Below are 20,472 nucleotides of genomic sequence, written 5' to 3' on the forward strand. Positions count from 1 at the left end.
CCCCCCCCCCCCCCATCCAGGAAAAAAAAAATGTACGGAGTGCCTATAACAGCTCAAGGAAATATACTGACAATATATTGGAAAGATAATTGGAGAGAAGAGTTAAGGGAATAGAACAAAGCTACTGCCCAGAAATTGGGAGGGCACCCTTTACCCTCCTGTCTTTGTCAGACCTAGTTTTTTGCTTTCTCTAAGCAATCTTGTAACTTAAGTGAACAAATAGATATTTATAATTGATTTGAATTAAAGCTGACTGGAGAAAGTAGGCAAGAGCACCTGGACCCAAATCTGTGACTAACTTAAAGTGTTCCTTTTTCCTGAGTTGGAGACATAATTAACATAAATAGGGAAAAGCATTCATATTTTCAAAATGAGAAGCTTTTCTGGAGATTATTCATTCAGTGTTTGCTAAGAATGATTTATTTGTGAAGTTGTGTTGACATGTTGGCCAGTTTCTGTTTCAGTCATATGAACAACACGTATAATGACAACTTCAGTCAATGTAATCTCCTAAGTAAAACGAACTAACAGACTTTGAAGATGAGTGCTCAGCATTTTATAATTTTTTTGGCTCCCAACTTTTTTATAACAGTGTACATAGAAAAGTTTACCCAAATTGTATAAACTTTTTATTCATAAAAAGGTCAAGGAAATAGCTGCATATTTAAAAGTTTTTTCTCAGGTGTGGATCCCACTGTAGAAAAATAAATCTATATGACAGCAGCCTTGTTTTTATTAGTGAATCAGTTCCAAGCAGCTCACAAAAATAAGCAAATCCTCAAGGTCTATGAGCTGAAAATGCCTGTTTGAGAGAGCTTTATTCCCAGGCCTCATGATGTATAGGTTTTAAAGAGTTTTGTGTTTATAAAAAACATTAGGAATGGTGTTTCATTGTAAGTATGTAAGATGCTGTGCACCTGTGTAACGATTTTGGCTAGGATGTCTGTTGAGTAGCAAACTGAAGATAAATTTCAGGGGTGCAAGTGGAAGAATTGTATGTTGATCTGGATAGGTACCAGATTGCTCTATTGCTCCAACTTCTGTCTGCAGCCCATCTTCAACCCCCTGCCCCAAGCAAACTAAGTAGATGTCACTTCTAAGACCTTAGAGCCATATGTATAATCTTTACCAATTTAATATTCAAATATTAGCAGTTTCTCTGCTTTCCTTGGTAGATAGTGTAATATTCTACATTGGCACAGACATTTGCACTGGGAGTTTTCTAATCCTAATGGGATTTTTCCTGAAGTAATTTCTCCTTAAAGTAATGCTGTAGGTTTGGGGTTTTTTTTTTTTTTTTTTTTTCTCAAGCCAGGCAGCTGAAACTGCTGTTCAGTGTGCAACAAACCCTTGGAGTCATAGCTTGTTTTGCTAAGGGATGTTTTACAGAGGCATTTAAATTTAACCTGAAAGTATCTCTCCCCACCATTTTGCAGAAGGCCTTTCCTCATTCCTTGGTCTCTTCTGCTTATTTTGTCACAGAATTTCTTACAGACTCAATATACTGAGAGTAGTGTGACAAAGTGAATGGGACCTCTCTTCTGAATAGGCTGTGACTAAAAGGAGAATGTTTTATATGGAAAACAACAACCAAAGGAGGTTGCTTTAATCACAGCTGGCCTCTGAGAAAATGGTAGTTTTATGCTTTTGCTCTTCTGGCTGTTCAGTTATTCATTAGGCTGTGTTTTCTTGACTGTTTAAGAATAAAAAAGGAGTTTAAGTGGTTTGATAACATTCCATTCACATGGATGCAAAAATTGTTGTCTCTTCAGTTTCTGGTAACTGCCGAGATGTTTATGATCTAGATCCTTTTTTATTCCTTATTGGTCTTGTTTGTTGCTCATCTGGGAAGAGACTAAGTATGTTAGGCTGGGTGGTAGTCATTGCTTTAAGCGCCTTGGCCTTGGACTTTGCTGTGCTTCTCAGCCTTTTTATTATTGTTTTCTAAGGAAGTGAAGCTTAGGCAGTTACTGCCTGATTTCTCTAATACTGCAGCCTGTTAGCCAGGTTCAGTCAAACTCCTCTGCGATTGAGAGGAATCAAATGTAAAAATCCTACAGGTTTTTGAATGATGGCTGAGCATAAGGAGAGCCTGCTCTGCTACTTTGGCTCTGTACTTGGAGAAACCAGTCAACAGTGCAATCCACCTGCAGAGCATGTTGTTTGTGGCCCAGCACTGGGGTAGCAGTGTGAGAGGTGGCTGTATGTTGTGTGGGTGAATTTATGACTTCAGTTAGTAGAAAACTAGTTTCGATGGTCACAGATGAGACGTCTGAGAGCCAAACACTCAGACTGGTGTTCTTGTAAATTCCTTTCCTCCTGGCTGAAAATATTATCGGTAGCCTACAGGAGGAAGTTCTTTGCAGTTTTTCTCCATGGTACTCCTTTATTAAGAGAAACCATGTGCAGTTTCCATTGTTATATTCGGAACTCTCATTTAATGAGCTTTTGTCTAAGTGAAAGTGTCTCCCTTGATCAGGTAGTGTAATAAAAAATGCCTTGTTGACTCTCCTTGCCTAGGGCACTTTCTGTTGATCTAAACAAACTTCCTGAAGGTCAGTTATAGGAATAGGCAAACTAAGTGATTTTCTGGAAGTAAAAGAGAAAAGACACCAGAGATACAGAGAGCAACAAAACATCTGTAGCCACAGAAATGCCGACTTGCTACTGCTGCTGTCACTGAGGTCTGGTTTGATGTGCTGAGGAAGATTCTATGGGAGAAGGGTGATTGTACTTCACACATCTTACTCATGCTCCAAGAACAGGAGATAGAATTGTTGATGTCAGCTTCTCTGCTTTCTGTAGCAGGGGAAGCTTGACCCTGGCCGGGTTTAGACCCTGCAAAGGTCAGTCCTATCTGTATTGCTTCTGTTGCCTGATGCATCCATTAATGCAGGATCTTGTCTGTCTTGCTGCTGGGCAGTAATTAAGCTGTTTGTATGCTGAATGTCAGAATCCTTTAAAAAAATCCAAACAAACCATTAACTTCCAAAAGTATTTGGGAAGTTGGTAGCTGTGAAACGGGAAGCTGTGGAGATTTTAGAGCACAACATATCTCTAATTTGGGCAGCTGAGGGAACTGGGGTTGTTTAGCCTGGAGAAAAGGAGACTCAGGGGAGACCTTACTGTTCTCTACAACTACCTGAAAGGAGGTTGTAGCGAGATGGGTGTAGGTCTCTCTTTCTCAGGTAGCAAGTGATAGGGCAAGAGGAAATGGCTTCAGGTTGCACCAGGGGAGACTTAGATTGAGTATTATGAAAAATTTCTTCACTAAAAGGGTTGCCAAGGATTGGAACAGGCTGCCCAGGGAAGTGGTTGAGTCACCATCCCTGGAGGTGATGGCATTTAGGGACATGGTTTAGTGGTGGACTTGGCAGTGCTAGGTTAATTGTTGGACTGGATTATTTTAAGGATCTTTTCCAACCTATATGATTCTAGCTTTTTGTAATTGTAACCTTTAAGTGTTTTGCAAGTGTTACAATCCAGGACTGGGCGCCCAGGGAGTTGTGAAGATTTTGTGATGCCCTTGCATTAAATTAAGGTGAAATGACACAAAACAGCCAGTTAAGATGTTTTACTTGAAGTAGAAAAAACTTAAACTTGAAAAAGGATGATAAGTGATGTGGTGTCTCTTATTGATAAATCTATAAGAAAGGAAAGAAAAGAAAGGGAGAGAAAGAGAGTTAAAGAATCTGGATCACCACCCCAGGTTGTAGCGTTGTCTCACATCTGGTAATCTGGGGTGGTGGGTGCGCACCCAGCAAAGTTTTCTGTCACTTTTAAAAATTAATTTTATTGGCTGATTTGCATACTAGACAAAGAGAGGCAGATATTCACAAAATCATTTGCATGAGGGACAAGAAAAGGGTGGAGCATGGCTTCTGCCTGTGGATTGAGGGGGAATGGGATACATTAACCCTTTTATCCAATTGAGTGGTCAGGATTGCATCCTACCACCTCTACCTTTTTCCTCAGTTTTTGTTTCTTGGACAATTAGCCGGTCATTAGCTGGGTCTCATGGAAATGTTTTTTTCTTAGGAGTCTTTTAGCTCTTCTTCAAGGCTATTGTTGTAAATTAAAGTGTAGGCATTAACCCAAACATATGGTTTTACTCAGTGTAAGTCTTCCCCCTTTGAGGCTTATCTAGAGAATTTGGCTATACAGCTGTAAGGGAGCAGAGCCCTGAGCCAGTCTCCCTTCTATACACACGACGCTTCCCTAGGCGGATAGTTCATTCCTTAGACTCACCACAAAGGCCACAATTTGGCATTGAGGCTTTCCATGTAGATGAATGTTTGAGGTATTAACTCCTCGGTTCCTCACAGCAAGTTGCTTGCTGTTCTTCAAATTCTGTAGGCAGCTGAGTGGTAGGTTGGGAAATATTTTCCTTGCTTTATAATGGCTTTTTATAGCAAAGCTGAAAGAATCGGTTTCTTGCATATTAATATCAGCCCTCAGATCAAAAATGGATTATTGTGTTTTGTAGTATTTCTGCAATTTATTACTGAAGCAGTGACATAAAATATATTGTGAATTACTAACCACAGCAGAGACCTGATACATGGAGTGGCTACAAAAGTAGCACAGTAGTACTTTGTAGTACTACATTACACTGTTGAGTAGTGGACAGGCACTCTGGAACCATAAGGGAAAAATTTTAACTGAGGCTTGACCAGGCTACTTGGAATAGTAACATCACCAATTCTTGTGACAATCTTCAGGATAAAACTCTGCCACATATTTGAACTTACAGTTAACAGACTTGTAGGCTGTGTCAAAGGCTGAAAATCTTTCTCACCTTTGTCTTGAAAATATATATTGTATAGGGACATTTGGACTATACGTATAGTCTTGATAAAACTGGTGGTTTTGCCTTAACTCAAGAGTGAGTCAGTAGTTTGCTTCATTAGGCTTTACTTTTTTGAGGTACCTTGGTGAGCTGGTTGAAGAATTTGCTGTTGTCAGGAAACAAAGGGAATGTCTCTTCCCTGTTTCTGGTATTTATTTGATCCTCTGTGAGCTGCTGTAGCTCATTAAGCTGGTGAGTGAAAAAATGTGGATGGTTTTCTGTGGGATTAGTGAGTTGAATTGACTTGCAGGGTATGGAGAGTCCTTGGAATCAATGCAGCAGAAGTGAGTGTGGAACATTACTGGTGCAAGGAAGAGAAATGGGCTTCCCCTTAGTGGAGCTGAAACAGCCTAACCATTATGTGCAGGTGTGGAGGGAAGGTGTTGCTGCTTAACCAGCTGTGGCTTTGCTGGAGTAGATATTCCTGGCCGTGCAAGAAACAGCACAATATCTGTAGTCATCTGGTAGAAATTCTCTGCTTCTTGCAGCTGTCATCTAGGATTTTGGTTTAGATTCTGTGGTCAGGTGACATTTGGTTATTACAGAAGATTGACTATAGTGTTTGTTGTGGTGTCAAAATAGCTGCTCAACTGCCTGATTAAATATGAAGATGATAGAATAGTTTGGCAGAGAGCTCCATTTTGCTAGTTCACTCTGAAAAGTAAAGGTGAGACCACACCGATTATCTTCCTTTACTCTTTGTATTTCAGCATTCTGAAATTTAACCACGTCTGTTACTTTGCATGTGTCTGCTTGTTCACATACATTTTTGAATGCTTGAACCTGTTAGTAAAGCTGACCTATGCAACAGCTCTTTGTTAAGAGTATAATGTAGACTGTTAAAATACTGTTTGCCATTAAGTATTCCGTACAAAGCATTCTGTAATATTGCTAAACACTTTCAGCTCTTAAAAATTCTCAAGTGTTTGTGTACCCATAGTGAAACTGTTTTGCCAGCAGTTTGTAAAGCCACTTTGGGACTGGTATCAACTAGGAGCTTGAGCAATAGGGTTGATATAATTTGGTCTCTTCAATGCAGTTCTGCAATAGTTCTGTTAATCTTTTTGTCCTCATTGAGAGGCCAGAAACCTCCTCCTTCCCTGCTCCTCAACACTTAGCAGCTGCTACTTGACAGTTCATTAGATTTCAGGTATACCTAACTGTGGCTGAGGCTTTAGTTGACCAGTAATATAAACGGAAATGTCATTGTTTCAATAACCCCCCCCCCCCAAAAAAAAAAAAACCACCAACAAAAAAACAAACCAACCAAACAAAAAACCCCCACAAACCAAAACACTGCAAGCTTGGTCTTATTGAAGATGCATATTCTTTGGTTAGGATTTGTTTCCTTATTTTTTGGGGAGGATGAAGGGGAAACAAAAAACTTGCTTGTATAGCACAAGACTAGTTTTAGAGTGTTACAGATGCAAATGTTGAAGTTCCTTTGGGGAGGGTGGTTTGGGATATTCTTTGGTTTGTCCTGGTGTGGAGAGAAAGAAGGGGTCTTTGTACTGCTTAAAGGTGCTAAAACTAGAAACATCCTGCAGTATATCTTTGTTTGGGGGTAGCAAAACTTAGAGGAGCTCGTATCTAGCTTCTCCTTGTAGAAAGGGGGTGGAAGGTCTGAACTGCAAAATTGGTTGGGTGACCTCTCTCCAACACAGGGCAGAACTTGGAAACTTCTGCTCAGAGCAACTGTATAAATATATTGAATCAAAATGAGTTGATCTTATTCTACATTTTTAATTTCAATCAGAATATGTAATAAAATCTAAATTTATTAGTGTTCTAAATCTCCATGTTAATAATTTTAAACTAAGCCTAAAAACACTTGCGTATTAACGTACAAATTAAGGTTGAAATGTGAGAATAAAGGATGAGTTGGAAAGTATATTTGTAAAGCGGGAGGTATGTACTCTTAATATTTTTGTTCCTGCCACTTTTCCAGCCATAACTAATAATGTGAGAAAACACTTATGAGCATGTGAAAGTGTGCAGGAGCTATTTGCTCAATGTCATATAATTAAAACAGTGGGCAAGCAGTGACACCCTATCCATTGATCAAAGAAATAACTGCTGTGTGCCTCTGAACATACATTGTAACTGGTTTAAACACTTTTTAATCCCTTCCTAGAAATTGTGTACTCTGTATAAACAGTTTAAAATATAGAAATAGAATCCTACTTCTGTTGCTGTGCAAGCTTTGTAAGTGGCTAACCAAAAAGGTTTTATTTCCTTTTAATGATTCATTATTTATGCTTAGAGTTGAGTTACGTTTGTTTCTGTATGTAAATAATTGAAAAGTCTTGTTTAAAGCAGAGGAGCTAGTAGTGTAAAATCTGTTTTTTCTGCTGTTATTTCCAAATTGTTGAATGTAAGACCTTAACAGAATGGACAAGACCTGAGTATGAAGAAAAATTCTGTTGTGTTCTTAAGCAGCTTTCATGTTTTATATATGGTAAAAACACACAAATGTGAATGTAGTAATTCTTGTTATGTACTCAGGTAGTCATGAAGGAATATGGAATCACAGGCTTGCAGGGGTCATCAGAATTTGTGCAGACTGTTCTGAAAGTATGGCTTTAAGTCAAAATTACTAATTTTAACGCTATACCAGTAACAATTCTTAGGACATACCTCTCTAACTCCTCACTGATATAGCTCTCTGGATAAAGATTATTAGGTACATAAGTAGTTCCCTTATCAGTTTATCTTTCAGCTAATTCAGATTTCAACAAATTCCAAGCCTAGACCTATTTTGTATATATAGGCTTAGTTAAAAATTAGCATAGGGATGGATCAAGAACAGACTGTGTGAACAAGTAGAACTCTAATCTTTCCAGAGATGCAAAATCAATTGTGTTGTAATACATATACAGGTTTTAATGAGTTTTGTTACTTCGTATTCCTTTTACAAATTTTGAGGTATTATTGGAATCAGTGGATTTTTAGTTATTGCAGAGAAATAATTTTTAGTTATTGCAAAGAAATGCAACTTTCAGGGTTTTTAACTGCATTTTTGTAATTATATTTAAAACAAACAAGCAGAAAACACAGACTGTCTTTTGTCCAAGTCTGCTCATTTGTAGCATTAATTCCCTGCATTCCCCCTCTAAGCCTTTGTGATTCTGGGAGGAAAGGTTATATAGGATAGGGTGAGGATGCTCTTGATGTGATGCTGATTCCTTCCTGTTGTGTCTTGCTTCCCTGGATTTAATGCGAGACAGTTGTCTTATGCAGTGTCTAAAAACAGATACTAGGTGCTTAATAAAAAGGAAAATATAATCAGCCCTTGCTTCCTTCGTCAGTTCTTGTGGCTTTCAAATTTTGTTTTCTCAGTGCTTCCCTGTCGTAGATCTTGAAAGGTGGATGCAATGAGCAGAAATGATTGTTGATTGAAAATGACAGTAAACCAGACTGCTATGTGTGTAAAATAAGGAAAAAAAATGTTTTGAGTAAGGTTTTTTCTAGACAAAGTTATACTAGAGTACTAAAAATTGAGTGGTCACTTGTTAGAACTCTCTTATTTGTTGATTAGTAAGTAAATGTTTTGAGCAAGATCAAAGTTACCTTGCAAGGGAAATAAATTAGAGAATAGTAGTCTAGCTTTCAGCATCAAGATTTAAACACAATATTCATTTATTTTCTAAGATAACGCTGTATTCTGAATATTTTATTTGGAAAAAATTGTATCTTTGGTTCCATACTTCAAGTTTTGCAAGGATTGCTTTCCAGGGATGTCCACAGTTGTAACACAGTGCAGCATTTTGGTTCTAATTGACTTCATCAATTTATCTTAAAGAGCAAGAAAAACATGATTTGAAAAGCACAAGTCAAGTGGAAACAAGCAATTGCATTATTAGAACATCACATTAATGCCACCTGTGGAAATGGTTAACATCTTTGAATTGCTGTGCTATCAGTATGGTGAAACTCTTGCTGTGCGCTGTGGGCACAAGCAGGAGTAGTTGAAGCAGTGTTGTTAAGTAAGGAAGAAAACTACTACTTGTAGCTGTTATTACAGCTGTTGTAGTTGTGTGATCATGAGAGCCCATAGGTTTTTGTGTAGTGTAATCTGAACAATGTTAGGAATAAGATGTCTTGGTATGTGTCAGTGAGGGCTTCTTACTCTGTGGTGCTTCAGTTATTTTTCAACCTCTTCAGTGCAGCTACTGCAACATATTTGAGTGTCATTTGAGAGTGTTAACATGTGTTCCAGCGTGGTTACGTAAAACTAGCAGGGAAAAAAATTTGCAACTTTTCCACTGGGCTTTTGTAAAATAGAGCTTAATTCAATGAACTAATTTAATACTTCTATCCCACAGATCCTTTCAACAGAAATCATTATTCAGTTTTAAAGTGTAGGCTTCTTTTTAAGGAATTTTGAAGTTTTCAAGTGGATTTTGAGATTCTGTACTAAAATGCTATTGACTTTTCAGTCCATCTCAATGGGTGACTTTTCCTGGGATCAGTGAAACTCATGAATATTCTAAGCAGCAACAAATATATCAAATCTAGTACACTTCCTGCAATTCAGTGAATGCAACTTGTAAGCATTCACAGATGCTGTTCCTTAACAAGGCTTTTGTAAGGCTGTACTTGTTGTCAACAACACATCAGATGTGAGACTGTTAGCTGCCAAAACAATGTATTAAACGTGTCCTTCCATTTTCAGCAAAGCTTATTTGTAAACCTCCCATTAATTTCTCTTGGATTAGAATTCTTATGTGAGGTTTATTCTGACATATAAAGTTTGACCAAATTTTTGCCTTCTCGAGAAAGAGACTTCAATGAATATCTACCCAGTAAGAGTAAAATTGTGTATTTTCACTTACACATTAATAGAAAGCAAAGCAAGCCTTTGCTTAATTCAGTACACCAAAGAATATTAAATACTACCACAGCCCCTTAAGATTCTTTATGGTGGGGTTTGAGTTCTGGAAGGTTTGTTTTAATATTATATTTGTTTAAAAAAAATGTTAAAAAAAATCAAAATTTTTAAGAGCCTTGAGCATCCTTAAATACTTTGTACAGAAATATTAAAATCTTCTGTGTGTCTACATGTTTTTCCTTTTTAAATCTACCAGCTTCCTGGTTAATCATCAAGCAGCTTTGATGCAGTGACAGATTACCATCAGTCTTAAAGACATACACACATCTTTTCAGCTTCCACAAGTGCTAGAAGCAGTGAAGCTGAATGGCTAGGTAATCCTGGTGGTATTCCGTAGTATGTGCAGAGACTGGGTGGTTATGACTATCCATAAAAATAGGATGTATGAGCTGCTTTGTATGTCGGTACTCCAGAGTGTATCTTCCTGCATACCTGCCTTTGGGGAAAAAAACCTCTTCAAGTTCAAATACAGCAGCTTGCAGTAGTTGCAGATTTAAGATCAAGGCTGTAGTGTATGTAGTATTTAGTGACATGTTGGTCTTTAGAATACTTTGTCTTGGTTTTGTGATGATTATTTGAATGCTCCTCCTTCCCTCCTGAAGACAATGTAAAGCAATGTGAAAAGTGTCTTGTACTTGTGAAATGTCTTTGTTATTTATGTAAGTACATATTTTACTTATTTTTAATGGATGGACCTGTTCATTTCACTAATGGTATATAGTCCTGGGATTGACTGAGGACAGTGTCTTTTAAAGATGTCGGTACCATGGCTAGGCTTTTTCATCAGCCCCTCCTTCCAGGTCATGTGTCAGAAACCTCTAGTTTGGTGTTCTGGGTGCTTGCTTCCACAGGAAGGGACGAAGATGTTGCAAGTTTCCCTGATGGGGACAAAGTTGTGGGATGCATAGATCACAACCAACTAGAACACCTTGTACTAATTAAGCTATTAACAACAGCAACAGCTTGATTCCATTAATGACAGGTAACTATTCATACAGTGCAAGCAATTATTTCTAAACATGCTTACTCAGTTACTGGGCTGGAATAACAGCTGGGAGACCTTCACGGAGGTAGAGTGGTGTATTGATGTACCAGCAGCTTCTGTGTGGACATTCAAAAGAAAAATATCGCAAGGTGCTCTCTTTTATCAGGTGTGTGTAATCCCACAGTCCTTGACTGCCTATAGCAGCTGCTGCTTTCTTGAATGCAGTCGTCTTCCCTTTTTTTGTTTTGTTTTTGTAAGATGTTGTTGATGGTAGTGTGTGCTGGTGGCCTTGGACAGAGTGAGCAGAGTCTTGGTGTTCCGAGTTTCGTGGTTCTGGATTCTTCAGGACTACTAGTCTTGAGTTTATTGAGTTTACCAGTTCTTGGGAGACTTTCACGTTTTATCAGCATCTACTTCTCTCTCCAGCTTGCTGTTTTCTGGTGGCTAAATCTTCAGCTACACACAAGTATCTGTAGAGTCCATTCACGCAGACTTGCACAGAAGGGATTTTTGTGACAGGCATTTGCTTGTTTCCCAAATAACAAAAAACATCCTGAGAACTGAAAAGATAGTTTGTATTTGAAAGCTATACAATGTCTTACAAACACCAACAGTTGCTAATTGTAAAACTATGCTGCATGGTCAGAGACGCTGACAGCACTGGAATTTAAGAGCGACTGTGCATTTATCTGGTTGTGGTAGTTGAAGTAGTTGAATCATACTACGTCTATCTGGGCAAAGCCAAGAGACTTTTCTGTGCACAAACATGAATGCATTCAATTTGAGAAAGAAATGTATTTTAAAATACAGCAAATGCTCTAAGTGAAGATAAGTCTGGGAATCTCTTTCCAGAGGAAGAGGTGAAAGTACAATGTTAGCTAGTTAGCACTTCACAAAAACATCTTCCAATAAAAGTGCTTCATATTCTGTCTGCTCAGAGGTCAGTTTGTGAGCTTCTTAAGTAACCTTACAGATTACTTAACTTCTAATCCCTCTGTGTTTTTCATAAGAAAGTAACTTTCCAATATTCAGAATAACCCATACATAGCATGCTCTGTGGGAGCCTGTGATTTGGAGTCAAATAGCACAGCCGTGTATTTAGACAAGTGGTTGCTAATATGATCTTGTGATGATTGGCTTTCTAAGAATTAATAGAGCAATGCAGCCATCTGCCTATTTGAGTCTAATTGATTTAGGCACTGGCAAAGGTTATCTGCTAAACTGAAGCTGTGTGCATCTTCCCTGGTTTTCTAGACCATGTCATGAAAATTGAAGGTGTGAGGATTGAAGAAAAGCGTAGTAGAAGTTCACAGTTTCTTTTTGAAATCTGTAAGTTACACGGTGATTTCCAGCTGTTTTCAGTCTCCAAATAGCTGCATAAGATATACTAAAACAAACCCCAAACAGAAGTCTGAGAGCTGTTGCAAGCTGCTGACTTACATTTAAGAAAGTGTCTGGTATTGCTAAAGAAGCTCTGATACTGCACAAAGTAGCTTAGAATTAGAGGTAAAACTGAGTGTTAAGTACAAATATATTACAATCAAAGCACCTCTGATGAAAGCTGCTCCACTTCAAGTTAATTATTTTAAAGTATAAAGAGAAAGCTAAGGTAGAACACTATGCATTTGCTGAGCAGGAAATCTCTCCAGTGGTGAACTTGGTTTAAAGAAATGTTGTGGCTACAAATATAATTTGTTTATATGCTTATAATAAAAAGAAAATCCTCCTCTCTTTTCAGAAACTTTTTTGCTAAAAGGACAAAGGAACTCAAGCCTGCTGTCCAAAGCGCTCCTGGTTGGAAGTTGTTTGGAAAAGTCCCACCCAGAGAAAACCTTCCAAAAGATTCCAAAATCATTCAGCAGGTGAGTAAACATCATGCAACTCTATATCCAAACTTGTAAAAATTAATGCGTGAATATTGCAGTTCTCTGCTGTTATTACTATACAGTCACAGGGTGCTCTGGGAAGACTTTTTGGAGCTTTGTCTAAAGAATAGTAGTTACTGTGAAGGGGTGTGAGTTTTATGATTAGTACATTCTTCAGTACATCTCAGTGCTTATGAAAAGGTAATACATGTTCAAAAAGCATTTAAGCTGTTTAGGTCAAAACACCAAAACTTATATTTATTTCCTGTAAAATTTCACAATATTTAACATGATATGCTACAATTTTTTTTAATGGTAAAGTGATTGTGAAATACTCTAGGCTTCCTTTATGAAGTTCAGTTTTGACTTACTTTTGCCTGTTTTGCGCAATAAAACCATAGTCATACTTGCATATTCAGTTTTTCTTCAAGCTAGGTATTAATCTAGTAAAATTTATCCTCTTTTTTTTTTTTTTTTTTTTTTTTTTTTTGGTGTGGGTGTTTTGGGTTTTTGTTTTAATCTAACTCATCTTTACATAGTCCTTACCTGGAAGATTTACCATCTGGGTAACTTGTGACAAATTGCTTAGAATCTGAAACATGTAATCTTGTTTCACTTATACTTTGAATGAGATTAAAAGTCTTTTTGTTTCAACATAGTACTGTAAATTGAATTTGTTTTGGAGTTACTGGGATACTACAGAAAGGTAATTCTCATTTCCTTCCCCTGATACCAAGTTACACTTCCATATATTTGTTCCTCTGGAGTCTGTCTTTAATTTGATAAAATAATAATAAAATGGTATAATCTTTAAAGATGAGCAATTGGTAATGTATCATTAACTTCATGTTAACATGCAGTCCTGAAGTTGAAAGATTTGTTGATATAAGAAATGTGTATGTCCCTTGTGTTGGTGAAAACAGTAACTTGAATCTCTTGAGAGCTGCTTTCTCTTTGTCTCCTTTCTTAAATTCCATATAAGCTGATGTGTTTGACAGGTGCAAATAGCTGTGAATGAAGCAGTGTTCAGCCATCTTCTAGAAAGAGCTTCGTCTTGAAGAGGGCCTTTTGGGAGCAACTAAAGTGAAAAACGAGAGGTTCTTTTGAAGAACTTGTAATGGGACTGGTCACACAATGCAATGTTGTAGAAAAGTGATGTGATTGCAGCAAGTGCTATTTACTCTGAAGTAAACTGGGTGCTTTTTCAACATTTTCAAATACAATTTTCCGTATTTAAATGCTTTCACTTTTTGGGTGGGAGAGGGCAAGTGTTCTTTCTTAGTTTACTTGCAGATTAATGCTGTTGGCCTTGTGCTATGAAAATACTGTGGTAAAAATCCAGATGTGTCTTCTGTCCTGAGAAATGAGAATATGCACAATGCTACCAGTCATCTGCTTCCAATTTTCTAGTAATGAAGATGTTTGTTCTGGAGACCAAGTCATAATCTGCAGAAATATTCTTACTTTCTTATCCTGTTGTCCCTCAGTGACTGCTTTTCTTTTAAACTGTAGTGTTCCAATTTTTTTAACTACTTCAAAGTGGCAAAAAAGCAAATATATTAAAAAAATGTATTGTTTTTAAACATGATTGAGTTGGTCCTAGTCACTAGTCATGTGGTTTGTGTTGTTGTGGTTGCCAGATTAGGGTTACTATTGGATTTATATAGTCTTGAATAAAATGTCAGTAATAGCTAATACTTTTAGCTTTTAATTTAGATAAAGCATCATGAGCTAAGATATACAGGATATACAGTTATCAAAGGGGGATCCAGATTGGCAGCATATTCTGCACAGAGTTAAATCTACTATACCTGAGAAAACTTGATTCTTAAACTGAGAGGTAACCCTGATGGCTCCATATTTAACATGTCAGATGTCTTGTATGTGTGTTTAAAATTTACAATATATACCTGCTTGTGCCTATGCCTTTGAAGAAAAGCTATTTGGTTTCTTTTCTCAAAAATGTTCAAATTTGCTAAACTGGCAGTGAGTTAGAATGACTATAGCCGCACCTGCTTATTGAAAATCAGTGGAAAATAGTATCTTCACTTTTGAATGGCTGATTGAAGTTCCTAGACTAAATTTCTCACCCTTACAGGAAAGGAGTGAGAAGAATAAAGGCAAGAATACAGTTTTGAGCCCTTTAAGAATTTGACAGAAATATGACTAAAGCTTAATATGTTCTGTTCACAAGTAATTCTCTGAACCTGATAGAATACTTTATATTGAACTCTACAAACTTTCACATTGACTTTCTAAAATGAAGTCAAGGGATCAAGTTTGATCTGGAATACAAAACCTGCATTTTTTCCCAATTTTTCTAGCCATCTGTGGTCAGAACAATGGCTACTTGCTGTTTACCAGCTATTGTAAAATGAGCTTCTAGGTGTAAAACTATGAAGGCAGAATGGGCTTAAGCTGTAGGCCAGTTGCCTGTGAGGGAGTTTATGGTAGTCTATTACTAGCAATAAATCTTGCCATTCCTGAACAGCTATGGCATTCTGCATGGCTGAACACAAAGTTCTGTGACTTTACTGATGCCAGTGGCCAGCTTTGGGAGGGTGCGAATAAACCCTTGGTTGAGAGAACTCAATAATGAGTCAGCGTCTTTCAGATGAAAAATGAGATCTTAAGAAGCCCTTTTCCAGGAAGAATTAACTCATGACAGGAAAACTCTGTAACTAATAGGACAAGGAAGTCTTTTGGGTAAGGGTGATACTTCTATCGAAGGTTTATGGCAATATTGCAAAGCCTAAAGTACTTTCCTGTAAGTAAAACAAGAAAAAATAAAAGCATCATTGTAGATTTATAGTCAAAAGGGTGGTAGAGCTTGTATGCCCTGTTTCCATCCTGGCTGATAGAAGCCTCCTTTGTTATCTTTGTTTTGGTAAGGATGATGTAGTAAATTGATAATTAGATTTAAATGAATGCTTGTGGCTCCCAGTCACTGTCTATCAACTAGACATTGCTATAGATGCCCCTGTGGAGAAATTAGGTACTGATTCTTGAATAACTTCCATGAAAATCTGGAAACTTAATTTGGGATGCTGTTTTAGACATTTTTCAGACAGCAACATTAGCCAGCTCTGCCTTTAGAGACTATCTAATGAATATTACTGTAAATAATTTCTTTGCAAATTTTTTAGCATATGTAGAAGAAGAAGAAAAATATTTGTGTCAAAAAGCAGCCTGCAGGGCTTGCCTGGCTGGGGAGATGGCAGAGTCCCCTGCAGCTGTGCTGCCATCAGCATGCTTTGGGCAAGATGCTCTAGCTCGAACTGGGTCAGAGGTTGAAAGTTCTTGGCAGCTGCATCTCCCTACTCGCAGCTGCTGGCACGATCTGCTCTCCTTGGATTTAGAGCTGCAGGATGTGGTTGAGGCCAACTCTTTTGCTGGACATCTCCCTCCTCTGGGCTTCCTTCCTTCACTGTTCTTTAAAAAGGAAAAATAGCAACTCCTTAGGACTGCAAATGTCAAATGCATTTGATGGTTTTAGGAAGTGTGCCTTTTTTCATGAACTGCAGATAATAAAACTGGCTATTATAAGAAGTATGTGGTCTTTAATGATCAGGCTGGTAAATTCTTTTTGTCTGTCCAGAAATCTGCTTTAAATTAGACTGCTGAAATATTTTAATGGAGAAGCATTTAAACCAGCTTGTGGACTGACGTGTAACATTTTGGTGTCTATTGACTGAAGTCCAAGTTTTGTTTAAAAATGCAAGCACAATTTAATTTTTTTTGTTTATGGTTAAAAAAAAAAGAAAAAAGAGCTTTTAATCTGGGTCAAAATGATTCTGAATATTAACTCATTAAGTTTCTCTTGTTTTTTATTAAAGCAGTCTTGAATACTTCTAAAATAAATTTGTATTAAGAAAAAAATCACCATACTGCTTTAAACATCTGAATTAAAATGAACTCAAAATATGAAATACCCATTGCAGGATAAACAGAAGTAAAACATCCACCTAATTCACTTTATCAGCAGTTTTAACAAAGTACTGTCAGTGGTAGCCTTAAATGGGGAGGGGGAGAAGAAAAGAAAGCTTTTTCTATTTAAATCTGACACACCATGAAAAGCTTGCAGTGATTTAGAAATTATTGCTTCTTCAGAAGTGAAGCCATCTTTTCCAAAAGCTGTCACCTTGCGTACAAAATGGAAGATATCAATTCTAGACAGTCCATTAAATACTAACGCTGATTTTGGTGGCTGTGTCACTGTCCTACAATGAACCTCTGAAAATATTTCTGGGTGGCTCTGAAATGTGGGGGGTTTTGTGTTGGTTTTTTTTTTTGTGTGTGTGTGTGTGGTGTTGTTTGTTTTGTTTTTTTTTTAAAAAGAACTATTACTTGGGGGCTAAAAAAACTCAGTGACTTTACTTGCATATTTTCCCAATGTTGTTATCTCCAGTCTGAAATCTAACGGAGAAATTGCATTCACTGAATCAGCAGAACTCCCATGGTCTCCCAGGGACCAGAGTTGTTGGAGGTTTCTTTTTACAGGAACAAATGCATTTTGAATTTGTTTTCATGTGGCTCTGACCTTCTAACTTGCAATATTAACTCTTTCCCTCCAATCTTTGTTGTTTAACAGTGCATGAAGCTCTTAATGCTTAAAAAGTGTATATGGCATGTTTGTCTTCAAATCTAAGGACTAAATATCTGAAATAAGTAGGTAAATACAGTGCTGGATGCTTTTTCATAGGAGTAGCACTTAAGCAGTTTGTTACTTAAGGGTCACGTTGCCTTGTCTTGCACTACTACTGGAGAGAAGAGGAAGACTTCTGTCTGTTTAGCAGATATAGGGTAGAATTACATTGGTAACAAACTGCCTTGAAACCAGGACAAACAATAAATGGGAGTATTGAGTCTTGCAAGGAACACGTAACACCTGAATAACAATTTGTCTACTAGCAGCAGTGAGAAGTCTGTGATGGTTTTCCTTGTAGACACTGTAGTGGTCAGACTCTCAAGAAATGTCCCTCAACTTTCCGTCTCACATGTAGTCAGTAAAATGGTATGCTAGAGGTAAAACAAAAGCATTCCACAGCTTTTTAAAATTTTGTAATTATTATCTTGTCAGTAAAATGGTAATCAAACTGGTAGGACTTCAGTGAGACAAATGCTTCCTTTTGTTTGTGTAAAGGACAGAAAATACAGTTCAGCTCCTAGTACCAGGGTTTACCCAGTGCCTTGACAAGGAAAACTTGGTAAGAGCTTCTCATGGTATCAGTGCTATGTTGGTGTCACAAATGTATATTCAGGGGAGTACTTTATAGTAAGCATGGGATTGATGTTTTGAAAATACTGCAGAGATGTTAACTCTGCTGATGTTAATTCTTCTGATTGCTGGGTTGTTTTTGTTGTTTTTAAAAAAAAGTTGTCTTTGAGGTCAACTGTGAAGAGTATTGAAGCAAACTTTCTCTTCCTAAATCTTGAAAAAGAAAGCATAAGCATTGTACATGTTTTCATTTCTGTTATTGGGAGTTGCTGAGCTTTGGGGAAACAAAGAATATAGAAACAATCTTGAGGTAACCAAAATTATAAAATTATTTTTACTTTGGTTTGGTGGGACACTAGATTTTGGGGTTTTTTTGGTTTTCTGGATCCTCTTTTTGGTGTGATGCCTCCTTCTCTATTGGGCCTTTGAATTTCTTTAGCAACGGATGACACAGATAAAAATAATTGTTTTTTCTTCTTTTGAGAACTAAGCTTTTGCAGGTTAAGCAGCCTTGTGATGGTGAGTTTGAGGTGCAGCATTAGCAAAACCATCACCTAGGAAGGCTGTATTAAATTCCAGAAAGATAGGAGTTAGCAAAAAGATTCAGGTGGTAAAGATGCTGTTTTTCATGAATTTATTTAAAAGATGTGTTATTTTTGTTTTTTAATATAAGCCTTATCCTTCTGAGGCTTCTTCCAGGTGCTGTAATACAATGCTTAAAAGCAATGTCTGTGTCTTTCCCCCCTGCCCCACACTGTCTTTAAGTTTGGCTTCTCCATTAGAAAACCAGCTTCGACTTCTGAATGGAAACCTGCAGAGCTGTGGTTGTACAGGGTCTTCTGTAGTCAGGCACGCTTTTGCCTGGTTGCCTTGCTGCAAAGTGGTATGAGGCATTTCAGATTGCTGTTTAGAATCTTGCTTTGAATTTAAGTGACTGTTTCTCAAAGACTCACAAATGTATCTTTGTTCTCATCAACTCACTGGTGACACTGAGGTGTAGTCCACTTTTAAGCTTTCAATTTAGAAATCCTAATTATAACATGGGGAGGGGAAAGCGGGGGACTTAAATGCCCACTCTTAAGTTGCTGTGCTATTTAATGACATTTTCTGCCCTCTCATGTTAAATACTAAAACTCAAACACTGAATGACAAAGTTCTGTTTGAAGGTTACCCTAGTATTTTGTTTCTTGATAGATGCTTATACAAGTCCAGTTATGTTTCTTTTCCCTTTCTCCACAGTGCAAGTTCTATTTTTGAGTGTTCATTTTAAGCTTTAAAGCTAACTACCTTATAAGCAAAGTTCTAGTTGGGTGTGAGATGCAATCCAACATGAGCTGAATGAAAGCAAGGTCTTCAAGGTTCATTTTCAGAGCAGTTTCTGGTTTTTTGTGTGAGCCTTCCAAGGTCAGTGTATCTTCCAAGGCTAATACTTAAATAAGTGTAACTTTTATGGGTGATATGGACCTAGGGAGAGTCAGCATATCAAGGAATATCTTTTGTCATGCACCTGAGAAGTGCCATGGAAAAAGATCTCCCTTTGGGCAAAGGTGCTGATTGTAGAAAATATAAAACTTCAATTAAAACAGAAAAATAGTCTAATAGATGTCTATACACATCTTGCAGAAGTGGGAAGTCTTTTTATGTGTTTTTGAGTATTTTCAGTGCCGGAGAAGGAGGAACAGACACATTTATGTTTCTTCAGACATAGAGTAGAAATACTCTACATGTGAATTTAAATTTTGGCTTGCATGTTGCTGTATTGTAATGGTCTTTTTTTCTTCATTTATTCACTAAGGCTTTGCTTCTGTTTTTCTCATTAGGATGACAGTTCTGGCAGTCTTGCATCAATATCTGCTCTCAGTCTATTAAACACGGGGGTATGAAATTTAATATTTTTTTTTTCTTAGTTGTATTCAATGCCATGCATGGGACTATGTAGCACTCATTAAAATAGAACAAACATCACATTTTCACAGTAGCATGAATATTTGGCACTAACCATCAACTCATTAAATATCATTAGTAAAATAAACAAAGAAACTTCACACGTGAATCTCACTAACAACTTAGTGATTAGAGTATTATTGTTTATTGTCATTTATATTGCATGATCTTGAATAGCAGGAAATAGGTAATGCTAGAGTTTGACAGTAATTTGCTGTGCCTCCTTGCTTAATGGTAAAAGTTGTTAAAAGGCTTAATTTGTAATATTTTTGAAGACTTTGTATTAGCTTTGAAAATTGACATCCTAGGATCCTTTTTTTTTGTCCTGTCACTAATCACACAAGCTATTAACAGTGGCACTTCAGAACTTTTAATCACTATTTCCAATATGCAATTGGAAACCTAGAAAAGTGTAGCTGTTGAAACTTTCATCAGATGTTGTCTTCAATTTGCTGTGACTGGTATCCTTCTGAAATTGGTCCAATGCATGTCTGTTACTTTTGAAAATTTTATGTAATCCCACACTATTAAACAAGAATAGTACAAGTTGGCTTTTTAGCTCTGTGGATTTGGTACTGTGGCATTGTGAAATAGAGCAGTAATGTAACTGCTAGTTGATACGTGATGCCTATGGTTTATGTTTACATGGTCCAGCCACTCTCAACTCTTCTTTATTGAGCCCAAAGCCCATGGCTTCATGATATTTTGTAAACAACAAAA

The 20,472-nt window shown here is 37.2% G+C and overlaps 1 protein-coding gene across 3 annotated transcripts in view; it reads left to right on the forward strand.

Moving 5' to 3' along the window:
* Positions 1 to 12,463: 12,463 nt before the first annotated feature.
* Positions 12,464 to 20,472, forward strand: part of TBC1D12 (TBC1 domain family member 12) — a 28,010-nt gene continuing 20,001 nt past the window's right edge. Inside the window, exons 1-2 of one of the 3 annotated variants that reach the window (XM_026851095.1) lie at positions 18,622 to 19,212; positions 19,629 to 19,685. In XM_026851095.1, the coding sequence (XP_026706896.1) occupies positions 19,147 to 19,212; positions 19,629 to 19,685 (123 nt within the window). In that variant the 5' untranslated portion in view covers positions 18,622 to 19,146. Of the gene's footprint in view, positions 12,588 to 18,621; positions 19,213 to 19,628; positions 19,686 to 20,472 lie in introns of those variants that run through there. The other 2 variants (XM_026851094.1, XM_026851096.1) reach the window with 2 other exon arrangements.

The sequence above is a fragment of the Athene cunicularia genome (assembly GCF_003259725.1).
Source record: "Athene cunicularia isolate RWA chromosome 6 unlocalized genomic scaffold, athCun1 chr6_part1, whole genome shotgun sequence".
In the NCBI taxonomy this organism is placed as follows: Eukaryota; Metazoa; Chordata; class Aves; order Strigiformes; family Strigidae; genus Athene; species Athene cunicularia.